The sequence below is a fragment of the Arachis hypogaea genome, chromosome 1 (assembly GCF_003086295.3).
Source record: "Arachis hypogaea cultivar Tifrunner chromosome 1, arahy.Tifrunner.gnm2.J5K5, whole genome shotgun sequence".
NCBI classification, from domain to species: Eukaryota; Viridiplantae; Streptophyta; class Magnoliopsida; order Fabales; family Fabaceae; genus Arachis; species Arachis hypogaea.
The window spans coordinates 19,751,547-19,778,122 of NC_092036.1; the positions used below are offsets into that span (position 1 = coordinate 19,751,547).

At 34.5% G+C, this 26,576-nt stretch overlaps 1 protein-coding gene and 1 non-coding gene across 2 annotated transcripts; one reads left to right on the forward strand and one right to left on the reverse strand.

The window, feature by feature from the left end:
• Window positions 1–19,360: 19,360 nt before the first annotated feature.
• LOC140184066 (nudix hydrolase 17, mitochondrial-like) lies at window positions 19,361–19,992 on the reverse strand. Its single transcript, XM_072234349.1, has 4 exons — window positions 19,978–19,992; window positions 19,807–19,890; window positions 19,591–19,719; window positions 19,361–19,507 (listed from the first exon to the last, which is right to left on the reverse strand). The coding sequence occupies exons 1-4, from the start codon at window positions 19,990–19,992 to the stop codon at window positions 19,361–19,363; spliced, it is 375 nt and encodes a 124-aa protein (XP_072090450.1).
• A 6,199-nt stretch (window positions 19,993–26,191) lies between these two features.
• Window positions 26,192–26,299, forward strand: LOC112716688 (small nucleolar RNA R71). The gene has a single exon (XR_003160440.1). It is a non-coding gene; the product is annotated as a small nucleolar RNA R71 (small nucleolar RNA).
• The last annotated feature ends 277 nt before the right edge of the window (window positions 26,300–26,576 follow it).

Consider the following 26,576-nt stretch of genomic DNA (forward strand, 5'->3'; position numbering starts at 1 on the left):
AGTTCGGAGCACCGTAGTAGTAGTTGTAACTACCCATGCATGCTTCGAGGGGTCATGCTCAGAAGTTACCTTCGGGGGGCACTGCGTCGTCTCTATCCGTTGTGCCATGTTCCTCTGGAGATAGTTTGGGAAAAGAAAAAGGATGAGAACTTAAAGTCTAAGTAGGAATGCTATGCAACACCTCCATATCTATCTCCAGCCCACGTGCGGCATTTTAAAAAAAAGTTGTACAATATGGCATGTAATATGATTTTTTCTTGTAAAGCATATAGGTAAAAAGGAAACCGCATAGGAAAAATAGAAGGATAGTAACATATGAAACGTCGACATGTTCATAAGTAAATCTTAGAAAAAAAACATCATCATGATCAAACTTTGCCTTATACTTTCTCCTTTCCTTAACTTATAACTTTTATGAAAGGCATTGAGTTTAAACCAGTATAAAATGAGAGTCCCCTTCCTTACCGAAGGTTCTTATCTCGAATGTCTTGGTGATCACCTTCCCTTACCGAAGGATCATCTCGATCGATGTTCGCAATGGGAGGAACTCAGACTTTTCTCTTGATCAAGATGTTTTGCATTGTGGTCAACGCTTATGTGTGCCAGATAACCACGATTTGAAGAAAGCTATTTTGGAGGAGACCCACAATTCTAAGTATACCGTTCATCCATGCTCCAATAAGATGTATCAAGGTTTGAAACAATTGTTTTGGTGGGAAGGCATGAAGAAAGACATAGGAGTTTTTGTTTCTCATTGCTTAACTTGCCAACAGGTTAAAGCTGAACATCAAAGACCTGCTAGGCTATTGCAACAGATTGAGATACCTGAAAAGATTACGATGGATATTGTAATAGGTTTACCTCGTAGTTTTAAAGGTTTTGATTCAATTTGGGTAATTGTGGATAGAATGACGAAGTCAACCCACTTTCTTCTAGTGAAAGTGTAGCTCAGTATGCTCAACTTTATGTTGATAAGATAGTTAAATTACATCGAATCCCAGTGTCCATTATTTCAGATCGCGGATCTCAATTCACCTCTCATTTTTGGAAGTCTTTTTAGAAAGCATTAGGAATTCGTCTGGATCTTAGCACATCTTTTCACCCTCAAACCGATGGACAGTCGGAAAGGATAATTCAAACATTGGAAGACATGTTAAGGTGTTGTGTTCTAGATTTTGGTAGAAATTGGGACAGCTATCTACCTTTGATCGAGTTCTCTTATAATAATAGTTATCAAGCCAGCATTCAAATGGCACCATTTGAGGCTCTTTATGGGAGAAGATGTATGTCACCTATTGGGTGGTTTGAGGTTGGTAAGATTAGGCTTTTGGGGCCAAATTTGGTACAAGACGCAGTTGAGAAGGTTCACATAATAAGAGAACGTCTATTAGTAGCTCAGAGTAGGCAAAAGGCTTATGTTGATAACAGAAGACGTAACTTAGAGTTTTTAGTGGGTGATCAGGTATTTCTTCGAGTGTCGCCTATGAAAGGAGTGATGAGGCAAGCTTAATCCTCGTTATATTAGTCCATTTGAGATTTTGGACAGAATAGGTGCAGTTGCTTATCGCTTGGCATTGCCGCCTGAGTTGTCTATGATTCATCCAATCTTTCACATATCAATGTTGCGCAAATACCTTCCCGACCCATCTCATGTGCTTGCACCACAAGCCATAGAGCTAAAGGAGGATTTATCATTTGAAGAGGAACCAGTGGCTATAGTTGATCGCCAAGTAAAGAAACTACGTTCTAAAGAGATAGCATCTGTGAAAGTTATTTGGAAGAATCATTCGGTAGAAGAAGAAACTTGGGAAGTGGAGGATGCTATGCGTGACAAATGTCCATATTTGTTTGAGTCTGAAGGTAACTATCACACTTATCACCATATATGAATTTGAAAATTCGGGGACCAAATTTATTAAGGGGGAGAGAATGTAGTAACCAAAAGAAAAAAAAAAGAAAGAGAGGAGGGGCACGTGACAAGCACGTGACCCACTTTAATTCCTCTTATTCCCTTTAGGAAGGCTCCCGAAGCCCTTCCCCTCTCATTCTCAATCTCATCTCTCTCCTTCCTCATCCCCCTATCTTCCTAATCTCTTCCATCTTCTTATATTTTCTTATTTCAATCATACACTATCATCAAACACACTTTTCTTCATCACACTTCCTTCTTCTTTTCTCTCTAACTTCATTCATCTAAATTTCATTTAGTGCAACCCCAAAATCATGGAGTTTTAACTTAATGAGTGAGGAAAGTATTCAACCTTTGAGTTTCGGTTATTATTGAGGCTTCAAGGTAACTCTTTGACTCAATAATTATCTATATCTCAAATTTTTGTCATCTTTAAACTTGTGAGTATAGCAAAATCCGAAATAAGGGTTTTTAGGTTAGAGAATTTGGAATTTTTGTCAAAATGAGTAAGATTATGTTAATTGACAAAATTAGTAGCTCACAAACATCATTATTGTCATATTTTAGAGTTGTAGAGTTATTGGACATCATTTGATAGCTCGTTGGAGCGCTCAAAGTTGCTTCTGGTTCTTTAAAATCAAGTTGTGAGTGGATATTATATCTATAATTATTTTTAAATATATTATTATCAATATTTTTGTTGAATCATTAATTTTGGAGTTTGAAAATATTTTATTATTGTGATTTTTGAATTTTTAAAATAAATATTGATTTGTGAAACTTACAATTTTATAAAAATACACACGAGACGATATTTATATATTTTGTAAAGCATACATATTTTTTTATTTGACTTTATTAAATTTTAGTATGGAATTTTATATATATTGATTTGCTATGGTACTTAGTAGTATGTTATAAACATTAGAGATTTTTATAAGTGATTTGGTTTGGATTGGTTTGAGAGACTCATACTAGAAAATCATAGTTAATGGCGGTTATGATGTTAACCTAGATGCATCTGGCTCAGACCTCAACTAGCAGGGGCGTTGCTAGCCTAACGTGTAGGTCACACGTTGGATCTGTTATATCGTACGAGCACACTAGAGGAAAGGGCTACCCTTAGAGGTGGAGCCGCCCTAAGTGTGTAATATTCGATTTGATTTGACTTCTAGAATGAGAACTCCCATTTCAGTTCATTTCGCTTAATTATTTATCTATTTATTTACATAATTAATTAATATGAATTCTTCATCTTTGGAAAGAGATATAATTTTCATGGTAAAATTTGTATTGTCTTGTGTAGGTTATAGATGTAATGTTTACTCACTGAGTTGCAAAACTCACCCTATTATATTCTCATGTTTTTTAGATACAGGAGTCATTCCAGGTTCCTTTCCACCTGCCCCTCAGTAGATCTTAGTCATTTTGGTGAGTCCTTCTTCTTTCCAAGGGCTAAATAATTATGTAATGGAACCTTTGCTTAAAATTTAGATTATGTCAATGCTCCATATCCCACAGGCAGGATCCTCGTGTGGGTTATGTTATTTTGAATCTTGAACTATTTAGATAGTAATTATTAGTTATGTAAGACTTATGGATTTAACTATATACTCTAGTTATCAACTTGATATATATATGATGCGTATTTTGGATATATTTGGTTGTGGATATGGTTGGAATATGTTGTTGTTGTTGTCTTTGGAAATGGATGTTTATTATTGATACAGAGAGTTAATATTTATGTTGGTAAGGTCTTAGAAACAGATGAGGTTCTGTTCGTTTTTTCTGAAAATTTGGTCGTTTGGATTGCTGAGGGACTTGTCCCTTGAGCGCCAGTTATGGCTTGGTTTGGGCCATGACAGCAAACCTTTGCATCAATAATCCAATTCAAAAAACTTGCCTCAAATATGTGTAATGGCCCACATATGTCTTTTCTCATACATATCAATAATCCAATTCTTTTTAGCTACACTGAACTCCTTAACCATTTCAAACCACTTCTGCTCAAACACACTAATATCATAATCTCCTAACATACACTTCTTAAAAATAGATGTGAATTTTGGGTTTCCAACATTACTTGTGGCATTTCGAATGAGGTGCCAGGCACATAATCTATGATGGGCATTTATTAGGAATATCGCCTCAATTACAAACTTCATTGATGGGGCACTGTCTGTAATCACATGTACAAGTGTTTTTCCCTTCATAGTTGCCAGTAGTTATAATAACCATATGTAGACCTCCTTACTCTCATAGGTAACTAGAACATGTCCAAATACCGCTGTTTGGTTGTGATGATTCATACTAAAAAATACTACTATTGGACACAAGTACTTATTCTTCTTGTATGTCTCATTAAGGGCAAGCACATCTCCGAATACTTCATAATCTATCTAGCTTCTTCTATCACACCAAAATAGAGCTTGCAATACCCCGTTAGCATTAACTATATGCTTATAATAGAGACAATGATCTTCAGCTTTCTGATTTTTCAGGTATTTCAATGCTACTTTAGCATCATCTAGGGCGTAACACCTTCATTTAGCAATTTCATTATACATATCTCTTAAGGTATAATTAACATTCTCATAACCACCTGCTTGATTAGCTAACTCAGCATATATGGGGTGTGCTAATGCCTGCATCTTTTATGTTGTGCATTTGACCAGCATTGCCTCTATCATTTTCCTTTGTGTAGGAAGGAAACCAATTAACCTAGGATCAAGGCAATCATAATTGTGCAACTCAACAAATAAAGCCACATGCTATCTTCTGGTGTAAGCCACAAAACGAACTACAAGCCTAGCTAAGCAGCCATAACAAGTCTCAAATTTTGGCTCATTTTTTCTATTTTCTATATTATAATATTTCTCTAGTCTAAATTCTTCACATATTCTCCTTTGCTGTTTTTTCGAGTCTTACTTTATCTAACACCAAAACCATCAGATTTTGCATAATGGTTATAGAAATCAAATGCTATTTGAAGATTAGAAAAATGAAAATATTCCATCTCATGAGCACCTATGTTTAAAAAATCAACCATGACAATATTTTCAATATCATGTATTCGATATACTACATCAACCTGATGTGTAACGTGAACATGAAGAATTGAAGGAGGTAGAAACCACTTGTGAGTGGGTGTATAATGATAAAAGAAGTAGTTATTGATAATTATTTAAATTATTTTTTAATTTAAATTAGTAACTATTCATCCGTTCCTGTATTTGAATTTTTTAATACTTTTTATTATTTTAAAATTATATTTTTATACCTATAAAAATTACAAATACTCATATTTCATTTACAGTATAAATAAATTAATTATGAGTATATCTTGTTTACACTATAAACAAAATATGTTGAGTACGTTAACCCCCCACGTATCACGTGTCCACCCATTTTATTTGCTTAAACTTTTTGTCAATAAATGAGATATACTCTTAATTAATTCATTTACAGCACTGTAAATAAGATATTTTTCACTGTAAATTGTGTTTAAATTACTTATACTGATAAATGAAATATTTTAAATGTTTATTAAAAAAATTCGTGTGATGGTATATTGCTCCACTATATTTGTTCATCAAGGAATCTAAAAAACGTATAAAAAAATAAATAGACAAATTCAACTAAGTAGGTAACAGGGAAGATACCAGCCACATGCCTTATAATCAAGAATATGCTATGCATTCAACCAAAGAAGACATGCAAAAGGAGGGATGTGTAATGCATTATTTTTCCTTTAAACTTACTCCACAGGAAGATCATTTTTAGAAACAAGTATAGACAACTCTAACATGAAATTGGTTTAGAGAACTTGCAAAGCAAAAAATGGTTTAGTATTGACATTATTAAATTGGTCACAAACAATACTAAAGGAGTGCAGTGAATAAACAACAATGAAAGTTGTGTAGAGCAATGTCAACTCCAAACACAAACAATTAATGAGAAAATTTAATACCAATCAAGCATAGAGATAACCCAATAGGTGACGTCAAAGTTAATAGAACAATAATTCTATGATCAAGATGAAAAAACACGAGCTCAGGAATCCATAACCATTTTGTAATGAAAATCACACTACGCACACCATGTGTTCATCACAATCCACAACCATGGTTTGTTTTTCATCAATTTTGACCTTTCAACTTTCGTATTCTTCTTTTTCAATTTTTTTCATGGTTGTTGTTTTTGTGAATGAATATGCAAATGGCATTCTTTGGATTTGATTCCTTTCTAACTCTAAATTGGTGTTTTTTCTTGATGAGCTTTATCTAATTTTTTTGAGAGTTCTACTACTTGTTCCTAATAAAAACAAAAAACAAAATTGGCAATTTCAATCTCTCAAGATTCCCTATCCACTAGAGTAATACTACTACAAACATAAAAAAAACACATGTCATATAACAAAATAAAATCTAATTTAACTTATTTACTTTTTTATGTATTTCATCAAATGACCCATATAGTCATACGCATACAACATTTCTACAACTGCAACTACAACATAGAGTAAAAAGGATGTAGTAAAATTAAAAATTTAAACTTTATGACAGAATTTAGAAGAATATGTAGTTTATTTTATCTTTTTGTTTTTTAATTTTTCTAAATTCTAAGTCTTGAAACTAAATTGTACTAACTAGAAAAGGGAAGGGGTTATAAAACACATGGGTTCAGAAAGCTCGTTGAGACATGGTTTCATCCCTTTCATTTATCTTTTATGTATCACTTTTTTTTTGGTATCATCACATATTCTGCTTGCTCGGAACTGTGGTGTTCCCTAGCAAGTTGTCCAATTTGGTTAACTCAAAATATTTACCTCTACTTCTAGAATTGTTGGGGACAGCTTTTCTGACACATCTATATAGGTTGTTGTATCATATATCATGATGCAGTTGTAAGTAGATGGATGACCTCCTTATACTACTGTTTGTTTGGATGGGAGCGTATGCCGTGGATAACACATATTCCTTACGATCAGCTTCCAGCTGTTGGAATATTAGTTGGTCAACACGAATAGTTATATTTTTCATTTCATCCTTTCTTACATTTTAAAAATTGATTCTAACCAACGTAAACTGATTTAGGTGAAGTCATTGGCACCAATTAAGAAATTATGTGGAAGGTCTACGGCACAATTTATCCAACAGTTAGATGACAAGGATCTGAACAACTTACATGCTAAAGATTTCTTTTAATATTAATCATGTTTAGTAATTTAAATAAATGTTGTTATGTTTATTTTTTATAGTTAATTTGGTGGTTAGGGACGGATTTATGTTGATGAATGTGGGGGCAAGTTTCCCCAGTGAAGTTTAAAATTTTTTTAACTAATAATCTGATACACAGTAACAAAATTTATTTCCCCCCACTATATAATTAAATTTGACCTAACTATAATTAAATTTCACTCATCAATTTCAATTATGTAAAAACAAATAGTAATTCAAAATTCAAATGAATTTGTTACAATAACATTTAAAAAGAAGGAGTGAAATAATTATAGATTTATTATTTTATAATTACAACTAATAAATAAATTTAAAATTTAAAAAAATTATTTATATACATAGTGAATATCACTATTGTGCCGTGTATATGATTATTTGTTCAAAATAGAAGTAACTACTAATTTAATTAGTATCCAAAAAATTCAAGCACAGACAAAATAATCCTTGAATGATTTGAAAAATGTGATAAGAATAACTAATAAATATTATATTTATTAAAAGTGACAAAAAATCATATTTAAGAAATAACGTATCCATTTAATCTAAATTATTTTGTTAATGTTTGAATAAATATTTAAAAAATGTACAAAAATATTTAGAGTAAAATTTGATCTCTAAATTTTTTTATTTTTTTTAAATTTAGTCCTTCACAATTAAAAAATTTTAAAAAAATTCACTTGACATAAAATTATAAATTTTTAAGAATGAAAAGATCTTATTATTTTAATAATATTCACAAAATATTGCATCAAAATATGACAGTTAAAGTCTTATTTTAGAATATATATATATATATATATATATATATATATATATATATATATTTAATATTTAATGTATATCTAGTTTTTCGGGACTTTTTTTAATGTATATCTAGTTCTTTGCGACTTTTTTTATATTGACTATTAAATAAAAAATAGTTAAATAAATAATAATAATAAAATAAGAAATCAAAATAATACTATTTATTATTAGTGTTTTTTTAAAGTTAATTTTAGTTTTTCTGAGACAACATCAGTTGAAAAAACTTTTTTAAATATAAATATTATAAAAAAATTGATTTCGTAATCATGTGAGATGAATTTTTAAATAATTATTTAACAATATATATAAAAAGAGAGATATTTAATTGTATTGATAATGAAAAAATTATTTAATCTTTTCAAAATATAAAACCTAAAAAAATGAAATTTAATTTTTATATTATTATTTAAATTATTATTTTAGTATTTTAATTTGTTGGTTAATAATTTAAAAACTAATTATATTTTATAATAACAAAGTATAATTATAAAAATTATTATCATATTATATATATTTTGTCCCCTTTCACAAAATTTTTTAAATTCGTCACTGTTAGTAGTCATATGTAGCTGTTAATGATCTTAAAGACCTACATCGATATTTGTGGGTGTGCACTTCAATGTTCCCATTAGTGTCGTTTGAGTGTATCGAATAACACCCAATAGACAGAGTGAGACATCCATTTGGGCTTCCACAACCTTCACCAGATGATCCATTTCAGATTGGTGAAGCTCATTCCAAGCAGTTGACCGGAGCGTAGTGCCATGACTAGAGGAAAAGGAGCAAGTATTAGGTTGATATGTGAGCAATCAACGCTACATGATGGTGCTCCATGGAAATGAAATTGACGACTTTCGTACTTGTCCAGTGTTATATGATTGGTACACATTGTGATGTTATGACCATCACCTTAGGTTGTTAGGGAGAGTTCCACAGGCAGACCTCAAGGAGGATCAACCATAATTGCCACCATCGCCTGGACAATATTAGTTTTTTCTTTAAGAGAAATAACATTATTTTTCTGTTTACCAGTTGCCCCCACCACAACATGAGTATCCCATTTTCCAACAACAACCACCTCAGCAACATCAATTTTTTTTACCCACCACAACCATCACCTCAACAACCACACTTCACTGTCTTTAAATCATATCCACCACCTCCACCACCATCATAACCCCAGCCACAAATAAACATTTATTTTCAACCACAATCACCAGAATCAGAACCAGAACCATAAGCAGAACTAGATCCAAAATCGTACTTGCCACATTACAATCTGTTGACCATTCTACCGCAAGAATTCTTAAGTTCGTTGAACCCATTTGGTGATATCAGTTTGTCTCAAGTATTGAGAGAGTTAAGAGTTTTGCGATGATAAGCATTGTTGGTCATTAATCCATCCAAATTCCATCTCCGGCCAGTACTATCCAATTAATAATATGTCAATTTTATACATCGCCAAATACCTGCTACTTCTGATTCATTTGTTGGCCAGATATCGGTATATAATTGAGGTAGTGATTACTTTGAAGTTGACCGACCAGAACAGAGCCGCCCCTCGCGTAGGATCGACCCACCATGTACGTCCGAACTATCGTGTACGACATCAACCAATTGTCCAGGATATGAATGCTTTTGAATTTATGACGGTGGTAGAACGAGTGCTAGGATATGAGTGCTTTGGAAATTTCTGAGGGTGGTGGAGTGAGTGCCTAGGATATAGGTGCTTTTGGGATTTATGAGGGTAGTGGAGCGAGTGGCTAGGATGCGGGTGCTTCTAAGAGTCATCCATATTTTCTATGGACAAAGACTATTCCACCAAAGAAATTCTCTCCATCTCTGATTATGAAGATGTTCCAGAAAGGAAAAAAAAATTGGTGGGAGACAAACTAGAAAAAAATATACTTTTGTATTTTCTTATTTGTATTTAGTTCTTTATGTGTTATATTTTTTTATTACATATATTTATTTTCTCTTTTTTGTTTTATTTTATTATATAATTTTCTTATGTGTTGTATTTATTTTTTCTCTCATGATGTAATTCTTTTTTATTTATTTTTGGCTATGTCTTGTATTTATTTTTCTTTTATGTTGTGTTTATTTTTTTTATGTTTTGTAATTTTTTTTCTTTTATATTGTAACAATCATTTTCTACTACTTATCTTCCAAGAATATTTCGTATAAACAAAATAAATACATAAATATAAATATATAGGTTGATATACAAAAATAAAAGGAATAAATATAAAAAAGATTTAAAAATCATAGGTCAATATAACATGCATAAATATATAAGATAGTAACATAAATGTCTAAAAAAGGTCAATATACAAAAAGGTGAAAAATACACTATTAATTCTATTGACCTCTATTTCCATTGGTACAAGCTTTTCTGTTCAAATCTTGTAAATTTCTGACATCTTGTATACGATATTTACATCTACTTGCTAGTCAAAATGTTGGTTAGCGCAATATACAAGTACGAGGTAGCATTTAGCACAACCTTATAGTATAGTTAAACCTAGATTGAATTTATGCAATAATAGATTTCACCTTTAATGATGGGTCTACTTCAACTAATGGCCTGATAGCAATTGTAATCATTTTTGAGTCCAACTTAGCATGATCTTGTGAAATTGTCCTTATGGTATACGTGTCTTTGCCATTGTATCTCTGAATCTCCCAACAACTTTTTTTTCAAATCAAGCTAGATTGGATAAGCCAATCACAACCTCTATCATGCCGCTTGCATTTTGGGTAGAACATATGTGGCTTTGTCTCATACACTATGTAATCGACTTTTACGTAAAAAAAAAAGAGTATTAAATTAACCGTTAATGATCTTCTTTTAGTGGCTAAGGATCTTTTATATTAGTAAAAGGTGTTTAATTCAACATCCACTTAAAAAATATTTTTATATAAGTATATAAGATATACATATATAGAGTGCGGGTTGATCGGATAGGATTGAGACTTAACCCGCACTCTACCCGCATCTTTACCTACCCGCTGTGGATCGGATCGGCAACCTTTTCCGACTGAGTGGGATCGAATTAGATACTCATGAGTAAAGTGCATGTTACCACCCTTATATATTGGCAATGGAAAGTACATGTTATATATTTTGTGTAGGTGATATATTAAGAAAAAAAATTATGAAATAACACTTTACACTCGCTATCATCCATATATAACCAAAATGCGTTATATTAGCTCGAATGTTACTAAGAATAAAGCATCTCATTGCTAAGATTTATTTATTTATTTATTTATATCAGCTAAAATCAAGCTTATCAACATATATTTCAAAATATAATTCTATAAAATATTTATATTTACAAAAGCTTATAAATAATAAGTAATTGAGTAACGTGTAGTTAAAAAGTGCATAAAATTAAGCAAGTGTATTTTTTCCCTAGTCACTGAGATATAGATTGATAGTTGAATCAATAATCAAAATACACAACACTGCTTTTATATATTTTATTATTTTTAGTGATAGGGGTGAATAGGCTTAGCGGACCCATTAAAGGCCCAAAAAGCAGAATAAAAATAATCAGGGCGCGAAAAGGAGATGAGAAGTTTGAAATGGGAGAGAAAAAGAGTTGCAGGAGAAACAAACAATAAGGTGTGACCATCAAAATCGGAGAATGGCAAGTGCAGGTGGAGCAGCGCCGCTTTGGAGGGCGGCTGGGATGACGTACATAACATATTCGAAGATATGCGCAAATCTGGTGAGAAACTGCCTCAAGGAGCCCTTCAAAGCCGAAGCCATGTGCCGCAAGAGGCTCCATTTCTCCCTCTCCAAGTGGATTGACGACAAACCCAAAAAGCCCAGCTTCTTCTTCTTCTTATTAATTAGATCTATGAATTATTTGTTACAATTGATATTATTAAGTTGGTTTTCTGTTGCCTGATCAATGTGTTATTTTTCCAATTAGCTCTTCATTCGGTGGCCACTTAGCATTGATCAGTAGTTATTGGAAAGATTTGTAGGTGCAACCATTTGTCATTCTGAACCTAGACGTTTAAACACTCTTCTTTTACCCAGTTCTCCAGATTTTTTACATGGTTGATCCTGTAGTAATTCGAGCTTGAACTTCTAATTTGGGTCCCTCAGCTAAAGTTAAGTTGGGTTTTTATATGAAATAATAACAATACTTCTAGTCGTTTTGATATGAATAAGCTTACAAAAAAAATATGTGAAAAAGTCTGGTGCCTTCCCAAGTTGAATTGCTGATGTGGTTTGTTATTTTAAGGATAGATTGTGTAAATTTTGGATAGTTCCGGTCTCATGTGACACTATCGGAAGAAGTTGTGGGGAATGATATTGGAGTGGAATGTGTACAAAGGAACGCTTTGAGGCGTGGATGGAAAGAGGGGGAGGAAAGATCTTAAAGAAGTGTGGATGATTTTATTATTCTTGGTAGTCTGGTGTGGATGGTTTGTGGTGTGATTTTGGTGTAGTTTGACTGTTTTGTTGCTGATGTTTGTAATTGCCTCACTCATGAACTGTTTCTTGTGAGGAAAAAAATATCGAAAAAAATAAAAACTGGAAAGAAGAATCATGAAATAATGAAGACAACATGTTTGATAATATATTTTGCTTGGTTGATCTCTTGATTGTAGTATACTAATAAGTTGACATGGTAGTTAGCATATGAATTTATTATGATGTGAATTATTATGCCCATCTACACTGCTTCTCTTGTGTCTTCGTAGCCGTTAGTTGGACTTGTCGAAAAATAAAATAAAATAAAAAATTTTAATTTTTTTGTGACTAATTTTCAATTTATTTAACCTTTCTATAACTATTTTAGTAGGTTTCTGTTAAAATAATTTAATAAAATCACAAAAATGACCATATTAAACCCCAACAATAGGTATAGTTCATTCTTTTCTATAAAGTTCTGATTGAACCACTTAGAGCATCTCTAACGGTGAATAAATGAAGACCAACTATTGGAACAACATAAACATGAGTCTCAGCACATTTTTCAAAGCAAGTAAGGCCCTGCTTAGAGGAATTTGGTTTGTTTTCATTTGAATCAATGATATTCTAACATGTGGCACTTAAATTAAAAAAAATAATATGGTGTTAATATAATAAGTAACGTTGCATAATATGTTATCAATAAACGGTTGGTCTTTATCTTATTATATATCAACTTATTTAACTTTATGTATATAATTAAATATTATAATTATTTATAAATTAAATATGATTCAAGTATTTAATTTAGTTATTTAAAAAATTATATTAAATAATTAAATTATATTTAATTTATTAATAATATATATTAATTATTTGAATCATAATTAATATAAGTAATTAAATTAATATTGAATATTAATTATATTATTATATTAAATTAGCCGTTGCAAAATTAGCCGTTGGAAACTAGTCGTTACTATGTTACCGTTATCATTAACAAATTAATATTTTGTTACTCTATATATACCACTTAGATACACTTATATTCTCACACTTTCTACGACTCTTCTTCATCTTCTTCCAAGTTTATAAAATCAAAGTTCTGCTAATATTATTTTTTGTTGGAAAGAATGGATCCAAACCAACTCAACTCTTTCTTCAATTACTTACAAAACTTTTCTCAAATTCCAAATACCCAACAATTTCAAACCACAAACTCTCAAGTTTCAAATCAAAACTTCACACTACCGAATACATTTCAAAATCCAAATCCACAAAAATCTTTCTAATTTTAATTTTCAAACTCTTTATAATAATCAATTTCCTATATTCCAACCGCAAAATCAAAATTCACAAATACCACATTTTCTATTTTCATCTATATTTAACCCCTCTATCGAAAATATTACTCCAACTTCCTTGCCGTTTCCAACTCAATTCAGTGCATCCAGACATAACTCATCTGGTGTTGGTGGCTCTTCTAACCCATCCTCTCAGACTCCTATACAATCTAGTCCAAATTCGCAATATTCAGAATTTAATAGTGAATTATTTTTAAATTTATAAATTTAAATTATATTATTGAAAAAATTAATTACATTTATTTTAAGTATTTTAATTAATTAATTAAGTGGGACCACAATAGGGACTAAAGTTAGTTCCTTCTAATGGAGAAGAGAGAGATGCTTTGAGTTTCTATTTACTGTTTATGACGCAAAAGCTGATGTGGAGTTACTTTTTATGACAGATGAGCCATAAACAGAAACTGAGATAAATTTCCTACTGAAAATGGTCTTACATTTGAGTTATAGTACTACGAATTTTATTAATTCAGTCCAACTTTAGCTAAAGTACTGTGTGAAATGGATAGTGGTTTTCTTATAAGATTTTTTTTGTTTCCAAAACTCAAACATAAAACTATTGATTAAGAGATAAAAGTGCTTATTACTTTGACTCATTTTATATTAGTAGCTTGTTATGGATTTGGTGAAAAGGAATAAATTAAAAGGGTGGGATATCATCTTTTCTATTCTCCCCTTCCCCCTTTTTCAATTACAATAAATAGACAAATAAAAAATTAGAATTTTTGAATATAATATTATTCGTATACTAAAATTAGCTATTAAAATCAGCCACTAATATATTTGTGTATAAGTATATGTGTAATTTAATTTATTTTTAATTTATATTTATATTTATATTTTAACATGTATTTTATATTAGTGATTGATTTTAATGGTTAATTTAAGTGTACACATAACATAATTTTATATATGTGTGAGAAAGAGATGGGTTCAAATGGAATCAAGGATTTTTCATTACTTACTTGGTCTAATGAATGAGGACCAGAGGAAAGCAAATTTAGCAGATTTACTTTTCATACATACACTACAAGAAATATCGTTAAAATTGATGGCCAAATCGACGGCTAGATCGTCAATAATATTAAATATCGACGGTAAAATGGACGGTGGAGATGGTCGCTATTAAGCTTGTCGATTTTTCAAAATTTTAATAAAATCGACGGCTCTTGTAGCCATCAATAATAATTTAATAAAATCGACAGCATTTTCGTCTATAATATGAGTTTGAAAATTTTGTCTTCTTACTAAAATCAACAACATCGTCGTCGATATTATTATTTAAAATCGACGCCATTTGAGTCAATATTTGATTCAATAAAATCGACAATTTTGTCGTCGATATTATTATATAAAATCGACGACTTTTCTATCGATATTTGATTCAATAAAATCGACACAATTGCCGTCGATTTAATTATTTAGATACTGACATATTCGTTGTCTATATTTTGTCTATTTTAAATTTAAAAAGCGACAACACGGTTGTCAATTTTAATAGCCATATTTTTAATTTTTTTTATTTGAAAAATAGTAAACAATTAATGCAAATAAACTTTAAATATAGAAATAAAATTTATACAGAATATTAGATAACAAGATAAATAAACTTTTAAATATAAAAATAAAATTTATACTAAATATTAGATAATGAGTTTACAAACATATCAAACTAATAAATAATCTTCTAACATAAAGACGCAAGATAAGATAAATAACTAAACTTAGACTTATATTTATTTAAATTGCAATCCACCAATAATACAAAATATTCAAATTAAAGTAAATAACCAATAATACTACTAAACTTAGGCTTATAAGGTTAGGCTCCAGCCATATTGCTCCACCCGGCACCACATTCAGCTTCACTGCCGGATATGCAGTGCATCTCCTTCCCTGTCGCATCAACAGAAACCCTCATTGTTAACTTGTGGCATGCACCCAATATACAATGGCACCACATAAAGACAAGGTTAAATTAACCAGCAAAATTTGAAAATAATAGCAATGGTTATTTTTTTCTTCCTTTTTTTTGGTGGAAGTTCTGCAGATAATACACTCCAAGAAGGCCATTACTGAGTATATTATGTAACAACACCCTAGCATACAGAGTCTTATGCTTAAGTCATAATTCAGAGATGGCAAGGTATTATGACCTCTAAAATAAAAATTTAGTACGTATAGTAGTATGAATGATTGATTATAACTAGGAGCCTTTGTAGAAAAAGGGGTAAACAAAAATCGCAACTCAAAAGCGCAACACTCCGATCGATAACGTAACGAACAAGGATAAACCAACGCGAGATTATATATATACAAAGGAGTGTCAAAAACAGGAATATCAAGACTCAAAATCTGGCTGTGAAAATAACCGGTTCGAGCACAACAATATATACATATGATAAAATAAGGAAAACCCCAAAGAAAACCCAAAAGGACACAAATACAAAAACCTATTCTCTAAAATCTCCCATAAGAGGAGTCATCACAGTTTGTATTATTTAATGGAGATAAAAGTATCTAAGCAAAACATATAAACCAAAACAGAGTCCCGAGAGCAAGGAATCTTCGCAAATCTAGAAGTCTCCAGCATGCCTCAGCGGGAAACCTCACGTCCTGCATCTGAAAACCACAAAATCCGCATGGGTGAGAACCAGAGGTCCCCAGCATGGTAACAGCTTCCACATATATAATACATAATAATAGAGGAAAGCCGAAGGCAATCCTAGAACTTCCTCCAGATAATATCAAAGCTTATAAACAAGCTAAAGCATATGTGGCGACTGACTAAAGATTCTTCAGTCTAACTAATGCTTCCCTTCCCAATTCCTTCAGACCTCCCAACCACCAGCAGGAGTATAATGTAGCAAACACAGTTATATCAAACAAGAAATATACAAATAGGAACAAATAAGGCATTTAGACAAATAGCAAGTAATATGCAGTCAAATAGGCAATCTCAAACAATTCATATAGTATGCATATGATGAATGCCTGTCCCTAGTGGCTGATGATATCATCTGTCGGTTATAGAGCCAATCCGACAAGTCCTGGTAGCTAACCATTGGACTGTCCCTCTGTCGCGCATCCCCAACTCAAGTTATACTTATCATAAACTTGATCATAATCATGATCTATATCCATCACCTTCATGGTGAATATTTACGGGGGCGAGCTCATCCGGGGCTTTCACAGTGCCCGGCCACACTTACGACATAGGGTCAGAAGAGCTTCGCGTTTCAACCTGGAGCACGTGGTGGCTAGCCACTGCTTCCTTCCAGGGAAACTCTCATCTCCAACAGTGGAAGTGCAACATTCACAATTCATTCAACAGCATATACGCATTTATACTTGGCCATAATCATGGCTCCGCTGTAACACGGCAATAATCTAGCCATCCGGCTCACGGTTAAATCCATAACCAGCCACCCGGCTCACGGTTAAATCCATAACCAGCCGTTTCATTAACAATTATGGCCCTTCGGCCCATGGCATAACAAGCACTTCCACCACCATCCTTCGCATCTCACATAATCATGCTTGATCCTCATTGATCATTCATTTTTCTCTTGCTTCTCTCGCAAGTTACCACATCCCCTAGCTTCTTTTCCCATTGCTAGGCATATCATAATGATTTAAGATATAAATGGTGAGATCGGAGGCTTAGAAGTATGAGATTTGGCTTTTAAAACTCAAAAATCAACTTTGGGATGAAAACAGGGCCACGCGTACGTGCACTCCACGCACACGCGTGGATGGCCACCAAAACTCATCGACGCATATGCGTTATGCACGCTAACGCGTGGATTGAAAATTAGCCAATTGACGCGCACGCGTCAACCACGCGTACGCGTGGGTGCTCTCGTGCCCTAGGCACAAAACTCGCATAGTTCTGGCACAACTCTCTGGAAAATGGCTGGGCATTGGGTGCAGCATATTCGGCGCGCCCGCGCACATGACGCGCATGCGTGGATGGCATTTTTAAGAAGAATGGTGCGTACGCGCCAAGTGCGCGTACGTGCGGGGGTCATTCTGCTAAAAGTTTTCTAAGTTAAAAACTACAGAATTCACAGATTCAACCCCCAATCTTCCGACGGACATAACTTCCTCATTTTAAATCGTTTTTCACCCGTTCTTCGAACGGCATGGACATCCCGGATCCAACTTCATTTCTAAACAGATTTGGCACAAAACAGAGATTCGTAGTCCAAGTTATGTCCCGTGAAAGTATGCCCAAAAACCATATTTTTCATACAAAACCACAAAGTGCCATTTTCAAAACAAGCCATTTTCAACTCTTTTCAAAATCAATCAAAACATGCCAATTTCATCCATTTTCTTTGAAATCAATCAAAATATATCAAATTCAACATCAAGTCTCCTCAACTCACACATTGACACTTTACCACAATTTACAAAATCACTATCCCATCATTTTAACCCACTTCACCCAAGTGGCTCAAACTCAAATACATTGACATATCATATACTCTTCCTCATGCCAATTTTCAACAACACCAATTCCAATAAATCATCATTTTACACAATCAATATCATACTCACCATCAACATGGTTCCACCCACAATTCAACCATAATCAATCATCAAGTATATATCACAACATGCATATTCCTCATACATCATACCATTAAGGCATCAATAATCATCATCACATATATGACCACATCATATATATCAACTATTCAACAACATCAACAATTCAATGCCTATCTTAGGGCCTCTAGCCTAAGTATTTTCTACCACATTACATATTAGATACGGGAAACCGAGACCATACCTTAGCCGATTTCCCAAGCTCAACCAGAGCACTTCCAAACCACTTTTTCTCAAGCTCTCAAGGCCTCAACACCTCCACGAACAGATTTTTCACCACCAAATCCCTTTTCAAGCTTTTCAATATCACCAATCAAGCTCCAATATTCATATATACACAACCTAAGCCACAATCATCACACCCAAACACAACATCTCAATACCCAAATATCATAGAACAACAAATTACACTAGGGTTGAGAATCTTACCACACCCAAGGTCCAAGGAGACAAGATTAACCTTCTCCTTCAAGAGAGTTAGGTCCTATAACATCAAAGAGCCCAAAATCTCAACATTTTTGCTCATGAAACTCAAAATCAAGGCTAGGAATTCGAAGAGCAAAACGTGGTTTACCTCAAAATTGGTTGTATGGGTTTTGTAGAGCTCTCCGCGGTGAACACGTGGCAGCAAACGGTGCGGCAATCGGAGCTCTAGATCAAAAGTTATGGTGGTTTGAAGATCAAGTGAGAGAAAGAACTTGAGAGAGTGTTCTTCCCCCCTTTCCTCTCTTTTTCAGCGTGTGTGTGTGGTTAATGAGGAGAGAGAGTGCTGAAAACTAGGGTTTTGGTTTAGTTTAGTTGGGCCAAGGGCCCACTTTGGGTCCAGTTGGCCCAGTTTGGCCCGTTCGGTCCAATCTTGGTCCGAATTCTATAAAATTGGTATCGAAATTCTCGTCTCAATCTCCTCTATCACATTTAGCCATAAAAATCACATTTTGGGCCTTCTAGAATAAATTCTCATTTATGGATTAATTAGCCGTTAATTAACCGGGTTTTACATATTAACTATTAAACAAACTTCTTGTGACTTGTTTTGTTTCACGACCAAGTAGTTTTTGACCCGTGAGATGGTTACAAGTCTGTCTAGTGCTTCCTTCATCCACCAGTGTTGACAAACTTCTCTTGCTTCAGATACGCTCATCTACAATAGCAGTCCCCTAAATCAGAAAGCTTCAAACATTAATAATTGAAACATTCAATTCAATTGATTGCACAAGTACTTACCCATGTTCTTTGACGGACGTTCTGCTCTGGCCAGAACTCATGTTGCTCTTCAACAAGAAGTGGGAACATGTACCCTTCATAGAAGGTATCATGGGTTTTGCTCTTGAAGCTCCGTTTCCCCAATTTACCCTACAATACACAAACTTTGACTTAGTACTACAAAGGTGTAAGAAAGAAAGAAAAAGTCAAAAAGCAAAGGCTAAGGATTAGGCTTACCCCAACAATGCCTCGCACCCCAGCTTCCTCTATAGTCTCTCGCAAAGCTGCCTCCTTTTTGGATTCATCAAGTTCCCACCCTCCCTGGCGTTTTGAAAACCACACAAATAATTAACATTTGGATTATTGAGTAATAAAAAATAAATTAATAACAGTTAGGGTGCACTGTACCTTTAGGAATAGCATTCCTTTGCCTTTCTAAGAACTAATAACCAGAACTTCAAATTCATTTAAATTGCCCAACCAAGTTTTCTCCTCAATCTTATATCTATATGGTATGCATCTACAAACACGGTACATGGTATTAGCAACTTTTAATAAACCAATTCATTTATTCAGAACAGGGTCTTCTTGAGAAATTCTCTTTTTTGTTTTAATAGAGAACTACTCAGCATAACCCAACCTCACCATGAGAAACAAAAACCGAAGAGTAGAAACTAGAAAGAGGAAAATGTCCCAAATTTTATTGTGTTTAAAGCATCAACAAATTAATCTGAACAGTTTACATCATACTGATTTAAGAATAAAATCAAAGTAGACACTGCACACATTTCGCCTACACAGCTCAACTTCAGTGCTCGTTGAGAAACAAATGTGAAATATATCAAACATGATCTAAGAGTACCTTGAGCACATCTGCATCAGCTAAAATCTATTGGGCATGGCAGATGGATGCAACTGGCTTCTTGCTTTCAATAAAATACTTTACTAATGCAATGACAGATTTATTCAGTGCCAAATACTCAGGTGCACAACCTCCAAGAATGACTAGAGCATCATAGCTTGAAGCATTCACATCATCATAGGTTGCATTCAAAGCAAAATCATGTCCTGGCTTCTCACTGTAACTTTGATCACCTTCAAAATCATGAATAGCTATTTGCTAATATTTTTCTTTGTATCTCAGTATCTGGTGCACGAAATTGTGATCTCAATGGCGCCAATAACTTGGTACGCACAATTGTAATATCACTCTTTTTCACAACTTCGCACAACTAACCTGCAAGTGCACTGGGTCGTCCAAGTAATAAACCTTACGTGAGTAAGGGTCGATTCCACGGAGATTGTCGGCTTGAAGCAAGCTATGGTCACCTTGTAAATCTCAGTCAGGCAGATTAAAATGGTTATGGAGTTTTGATAATTAAAATATAAATAAACATAAAATAAAGATAGAGATACTTATGTAATTCATTGGTGGGAATTTCAGATAAGTGTATGTAGATGCCTCATTTCTTTTGAATCTCCGCTTTTCTACTGCCTTCATCCAATCCTTCTGACTCCTTTCTATGGCAAGCTGTATGTAGGGGGATCACCGTTGTCAATGGCTACCGTCCATCCTCTTAGTGAAAATGGTCCAGCTACGGGTTACGTAGAGCTAATCATCTATCGGTTTTCGATTGTGTAGGAATAGGATTTACTATCATTTTGCGTCTGTCACAACGCCCTACAGTCATGAGTTTGAAGCTCGTCACAGTCATCCCATCCCAGATCCTACTCGGAATACCACAGACAAGGTTTAGACTTTTCGAATCTCAAGAATGCTGCCAATTGATTCTAGCTTATACCACGAAGACTCTGATCGCAAGGAATTGAAGGCTTTGTTGTCAGGAGAGGCAATCAAACGCATGGACCAGGAATCTAAGAGATACACATTCAAGCTTGTTTTCATGTAGAACAGAAGTGGTTGTCAATTACGCATTCATGAGTGAGAATGGTGATGAGTGTCACATAATCATCACATTCGTCATGTTCTTGTGTGCGAATGAATATCTTAGAATAAGAATAAGCATGAATTGAATAAAAAACAGTAGTACTTTGCATTAATACTCGAGGAACAGCAGAGCTCCACACCTTAATCTATGGTGTGTAGAAACTCCACCGTTGAAAATACATAAGAACAAGGTCTAGGCATGACTGAATGGATAGCCTCCCCAAATGACATATGAATTCGAAAATAGGGAAAAAGACCCCAGTACAATAGTAAAAAGTTCTATTTATACTAAACTAGTTACTAGGGTTATAGAAATAGGTAAATGATGCAGAAATCAACTTTCGGGCCCACTTGGTGTGTGCTTGGGCTGAGCATCGAAGCTTTCACGTGTAGAGGTCTTTCTTGGAGTTGAACGCCAGTTTGTAACTTATTTCTGGCATTTAACTCTGCTTTGTAACTTGTTTCTGGCGTTTGACGCCAGAATAGGGCAGAAAGCTGGCGTTAAACGCCAGTTTGCATCGTCTAAACTCGGACAAAATATGGACTATTATATATTGTTGGAAAGTCCTGGATGTCTACTTTCCAACGTAGTTAAGAGCGCGCCATTTGGACTTCTGTAGCTCCAAAAATTCCATTTCGAGTGTAGGGAAGTCAGAATCCAACAACATCTGCAGTCCTTTGTCAGTCTCTGAATCAAATTTTTGCTCAGGTCCCTCAATTTCAGCCAGAAAATACCTAAAATCACAGAAAAATACACAAACTCATAGTAAATTACAGAAATGTGAATCTTGCTTAAAAACTAATAAAAATATACTAAAAACTAACTGAATCATACTAAAAACTACCTAAAAACAATGCCAAAAAGCGTATAAATTATCCACTCATCACAACACCGAACTTAAATTGTTGCTTGTCCCCAAGCAACTGAAAACAAAATAGGATAAAAAGAAGAGAATATACAATGAATCCCATAGTATCAATGAAACTTAGTTCTAATTAGATGAGCGGGTTTTGTAGCTTTTTGCTTCTGAACAGTTTTGGCATCTCACTTTATCCTTTGAAATTCAGAATGATTGGCATCTATAGGAACTCAGAATTTTAGATAGTGTTATTGATTCTCCTAGTTAAGTATGTTGATTCTTGAACACGGTTACTTTATGAGTCTTGGTCGTGACCCTAAGCACTTTGTTTTCCAGTATTACCATCGGATACATAAATGCCACAGACACATAACTAGGTGAACCTTTTCAGATTGTGACTCAGCTTTGCTAAAGTCCCCAGTTAGAGGTGTGCAGAGTTCTTAAGCACCTCTTTTGCTTTGAATCACGACTTTAACCACTCAGTCTCAAGCTTTTCACTTGGACCTTCATGACACAATCACATGGTTAGGGACAGCTTGATTTAGCCGCTTAGGCCTGGATTTTATTTCCTTGGGCCCTCCTATCCATTAATGCTCAAAGCCTTGGATCCTTTTTACTCTTGCCTTTTGGTTTTAAGGGCTATTAGCTTTTTTTCTACTTGCTTTTTCTTTTTCTTTCTTTTTCTTTTAATTTTCGCCACTTTTTTTTCGCAAGCTTTCTTATTCACTGCTTTTTCTTGCTTCAAGAATCAATTTCATGATTTTTCAAATTATCAATAACATTTCTCTTTGTTCATCATTATTTCAAGAGCCAACAATTTTAACATTCATAAACTTCACTATAAAAAATATGCACTGTTCAACCATTCATTCAGAAAACAAAAAGTATTGCTACCACATCAAAATAATTAAACTAATTTCAAGATAAAATTTGAAATCCAAGTACTTCTTGTTCTTTTGTAATTAAGCACATTTTTCATTTAAGAGAGGTGAAGAATTCATGGAATTATTCATAGCTTTAAGACATAGATACTAGACACTAATGATCATGAAATAAAGACACAAAACATACCCAAACATGAAGCTTAAAAACCAAAAATAGAAAAATAAATAGACAAGGAGATTAAGGAATGAGTCCACCTTAGTGAGGGTGGCGTCTTCCTCTTGAAAATTCTATGGAGTGCTTGAGCTCCTCAATGTGTCTTCCTTGCCTTTGTTGCTCCTCCCTAGTGATTTTGGTGCTTCTATCCTTAGTTGCTCCCAATAGTTGTGTGGAGGAAAATGTATCCCTTGAGGCATCTCAGGGATTTCTTGATGAGAGAATTCCTCATGCTCTTGTTGAGGTCCATGAGTGGGCTCTCTTGTTTTCTCCATCCTTTTCTTAGTGATGGGCTTGTCCTCTTTAATGAGGATGTCTTCCTCTATGACAATTCCAGCTGAATTGCATAGGGATCACCTTTTTCTTGGCCACAACTTCATAGAAGTAGTCTTGATGGACCTTTGAGATGAATCTTTCCATCTTCTCTGACTCGGAGGTGGAAGAAGAAGAAGAAGAAAGAAAGAAAGAAGGGGAAGAAGAAGAAGAAAATAGAGAAGATGGAGGGAGATAGAGAGAGAGGTGGGGTAGGTGGGGATCCTGTGGGGTCCACAGATCCTGAGGGGTCAAGGATGTATCATCCCTGCTCCTATTAGGCGTGTAAATGCCCTTACATTGCAATCCTGGCATTTAACACCAGACTACTGCTTGTTTCTGGCGTTAAATGCCAGCTTTTATTCCTTTCCTGGCGTTAAACGCCAGGCTGCAACCAGTTTCTGCCATTTAATGCCAGATTGTTGCTTCTTTCTGGCATTTAACGCCAGTCTGGTGCTTGTTTCTGGCGTTTAATGCCCAGAATGGTGCCAGACTGGGCGTTAAACGCCCATTCTGCTACCCTTACTGGCGTTTTCCTCCTTCAGGGTGTACTGTTTTTAATGCTATTTTTTTATTTTTCTTGAATTTGTGCAGTTATTTTTGTGACTCCACATGATCATCAACCTAAAAAAAGGAAAATATATAGATAAATAAAAATTGTGTTGCCTCCCAATAAGCGCTTCTTTAATGTCAATAGCTTGACAGTGAGCTCTCATGGAGCCTCACAGATGTTCAGAGCATTGTTGGGAGCTTCCAACACCAAACTTAGAGTTTGAATGTGGGGGTTCAACACCAAACTTAGAGTTTGGTTAACACCAAACTTAGAGTTTGACTATGGGGACTTTGGTTGACTCTGCAGTGAGAGAAGCTTTTCTTGCTTCCTCTCCATGGTTACAGAGGGAGATCGTTGAGTTTTAAACACAAGGTAGTTCTCATTCAGTTGAAGGACCAACTCTCCTCTGTCAACATCAATCATAGCTTTTGCTGTGGCTAGGAAGGGTCTTCCAAGGATGATGGATTCATCCTCATCCTTCCCAATGTCTAGGATTATGAAATCAGCAGGGATGTAAAGGCCTTTGACCTTTACTAGCACGTCCTCTACCTGTTCATAAGCCTTTTTCATGGATTTGTCTGCCATCTCTAATGAGAATTTGGCAGCCTGTACCTCAAAGATTCCCAGTTTCTCCATTATAGAGAGTGGCATTAAGTTTATGCCTGATCCCAGGTCACATAGAGCCTTCTCAAAGGTCATAATGCCTATGGTACAGGGAATTAGGAATTTACCAGGATCCTGTTTCTTTTGAGGTAAAGTGTGCTGAATCCAGGTAATCAGTTCATTAATGAGCAATGGAGGCTCATCCTCCCAAGTCTCATTACCAAATAGCTTGGCATTTAGCTTCATAATTACTCCTATATACTGGGCAACTTGCCCTTCAACAATGTCTTCATCTTCTTCAGAAGATGAATAGTCATCAAAGCTCATGAATGGTAAAAAGATGCTCAATAGAATCTCTATGGTCTCTAGGTGAGCCTCAGATTCCTTAGGTTCCCCAATTGGAAACTCCTTTTTGTCCAGAGGACGTCCCAAGAGGTCTTTCTTACTGGGATTCACGTCCTCCTCCTCCTCTGTGCATTCGGCCACACCAAGTAAGGTTATGGCCTTGCACTCTCTTTTTGGGTTCTCTTTTGTATTGCTTGGGAGAGTACTAGGAGGAGTTTCAGTGACTGTTTTACTCAGCTGGTCCACTTGTGCCTCCAAATTTCTAATGGAAGACCTTGTTTCATTCATTAAACTTAGAGTGGCCTTAGATAGATCAGAGACTATATTTGCTAAGTTAGAAGGATTCTGCTCAGAATTCTCTGTCTGTTGCTTAGAAGATGATGGAAAAGGCTTGCTATTGCTAAACCTATTTCTTCCACCATTATTAAAGCCTTGTTGAGGCTTTTGTTGATCCTTCCATGAGAAATTTGGATGATTTCTCCATGAGAGATTATAGGTGTTTCCATATGCTTCACCCATGTAATTCACCTCTGCCATTGCAGGGTTCTCAGGATCATAAGCTTATTCTTCAGAAGATGCTTCTTTAGTACTGTTGGATGCATTTTGCCATCCATTCAAACTCTGAGAAATCATATTGACTTGCCGAGTCAATATTTTGTTCTGAGCCAATATGGCATTTAGAGCAACAATTTCAAGAACTCCTTTCCTCTGAGGCGTCTCATTATTCACAGGATTCCTCTCAGAGGTGTACATGAACTGGTTATTTGCAACCATGTCAATGATTTCCTGAGCTTCTACAGGCATTTTCTTTAGGTGAATAGATCCACCTGCAGAATGGTCCATTAACATTTTAGACAATTCAAACAGACCATCATAGAATATATCCAGGATGGTCAATTCTGAAAGCATGTCAGAAGGACACTTTTTGGTCAGTTGCTTGTATCTCTCCCAAGCTTCATAGAGGGATTCATCTTCTTTCTGTCTGAAGGTTTGAACATCCACTCTAAGCTTGCTAAGCTTTTGAGGAGGAAAGAACTTGGCTAAGAAAGCCGTGACCAGCTTATCCCAAGAGTTCAGGCTATCTCTAGGTTGAGAGTCCAACCATACTCTAGCTCTGTCTCTTACAGCAAAAGGAAAAAGCATAAGCCTGTAGACCTCGGGATCAACCTATTGGTCTTAACAGTATCACAGATCTGCAAGAATTCAGTTAAGAACTAAAAAGGATCTTCTGATGGAAGTCCATAAAACTTGCAATTCTGTTGCATCAGAGAAACTAATTGAGGCTTTA

Excerpts from the sequence above, each read along its gene's own strand:
- LOC140184066 (XM_072234349.1), bottom strand. Across the intron at positions 19,720-19,806 it reads GGGTGCGAGGCATTGTTGGG|GGTAAATTGGGGAAACGGAG; the intron begins GTAAGCCTAATC and ends TGTGTATTGTAG. Across the intron at positions 19,508-19,590 it reads ACGTCCGTCAAAGAACATGG|ATGAGCGTATCTGAAGCAAG; the intron begins GTAAGTACTTGT and ends CTGCTATTGTAG.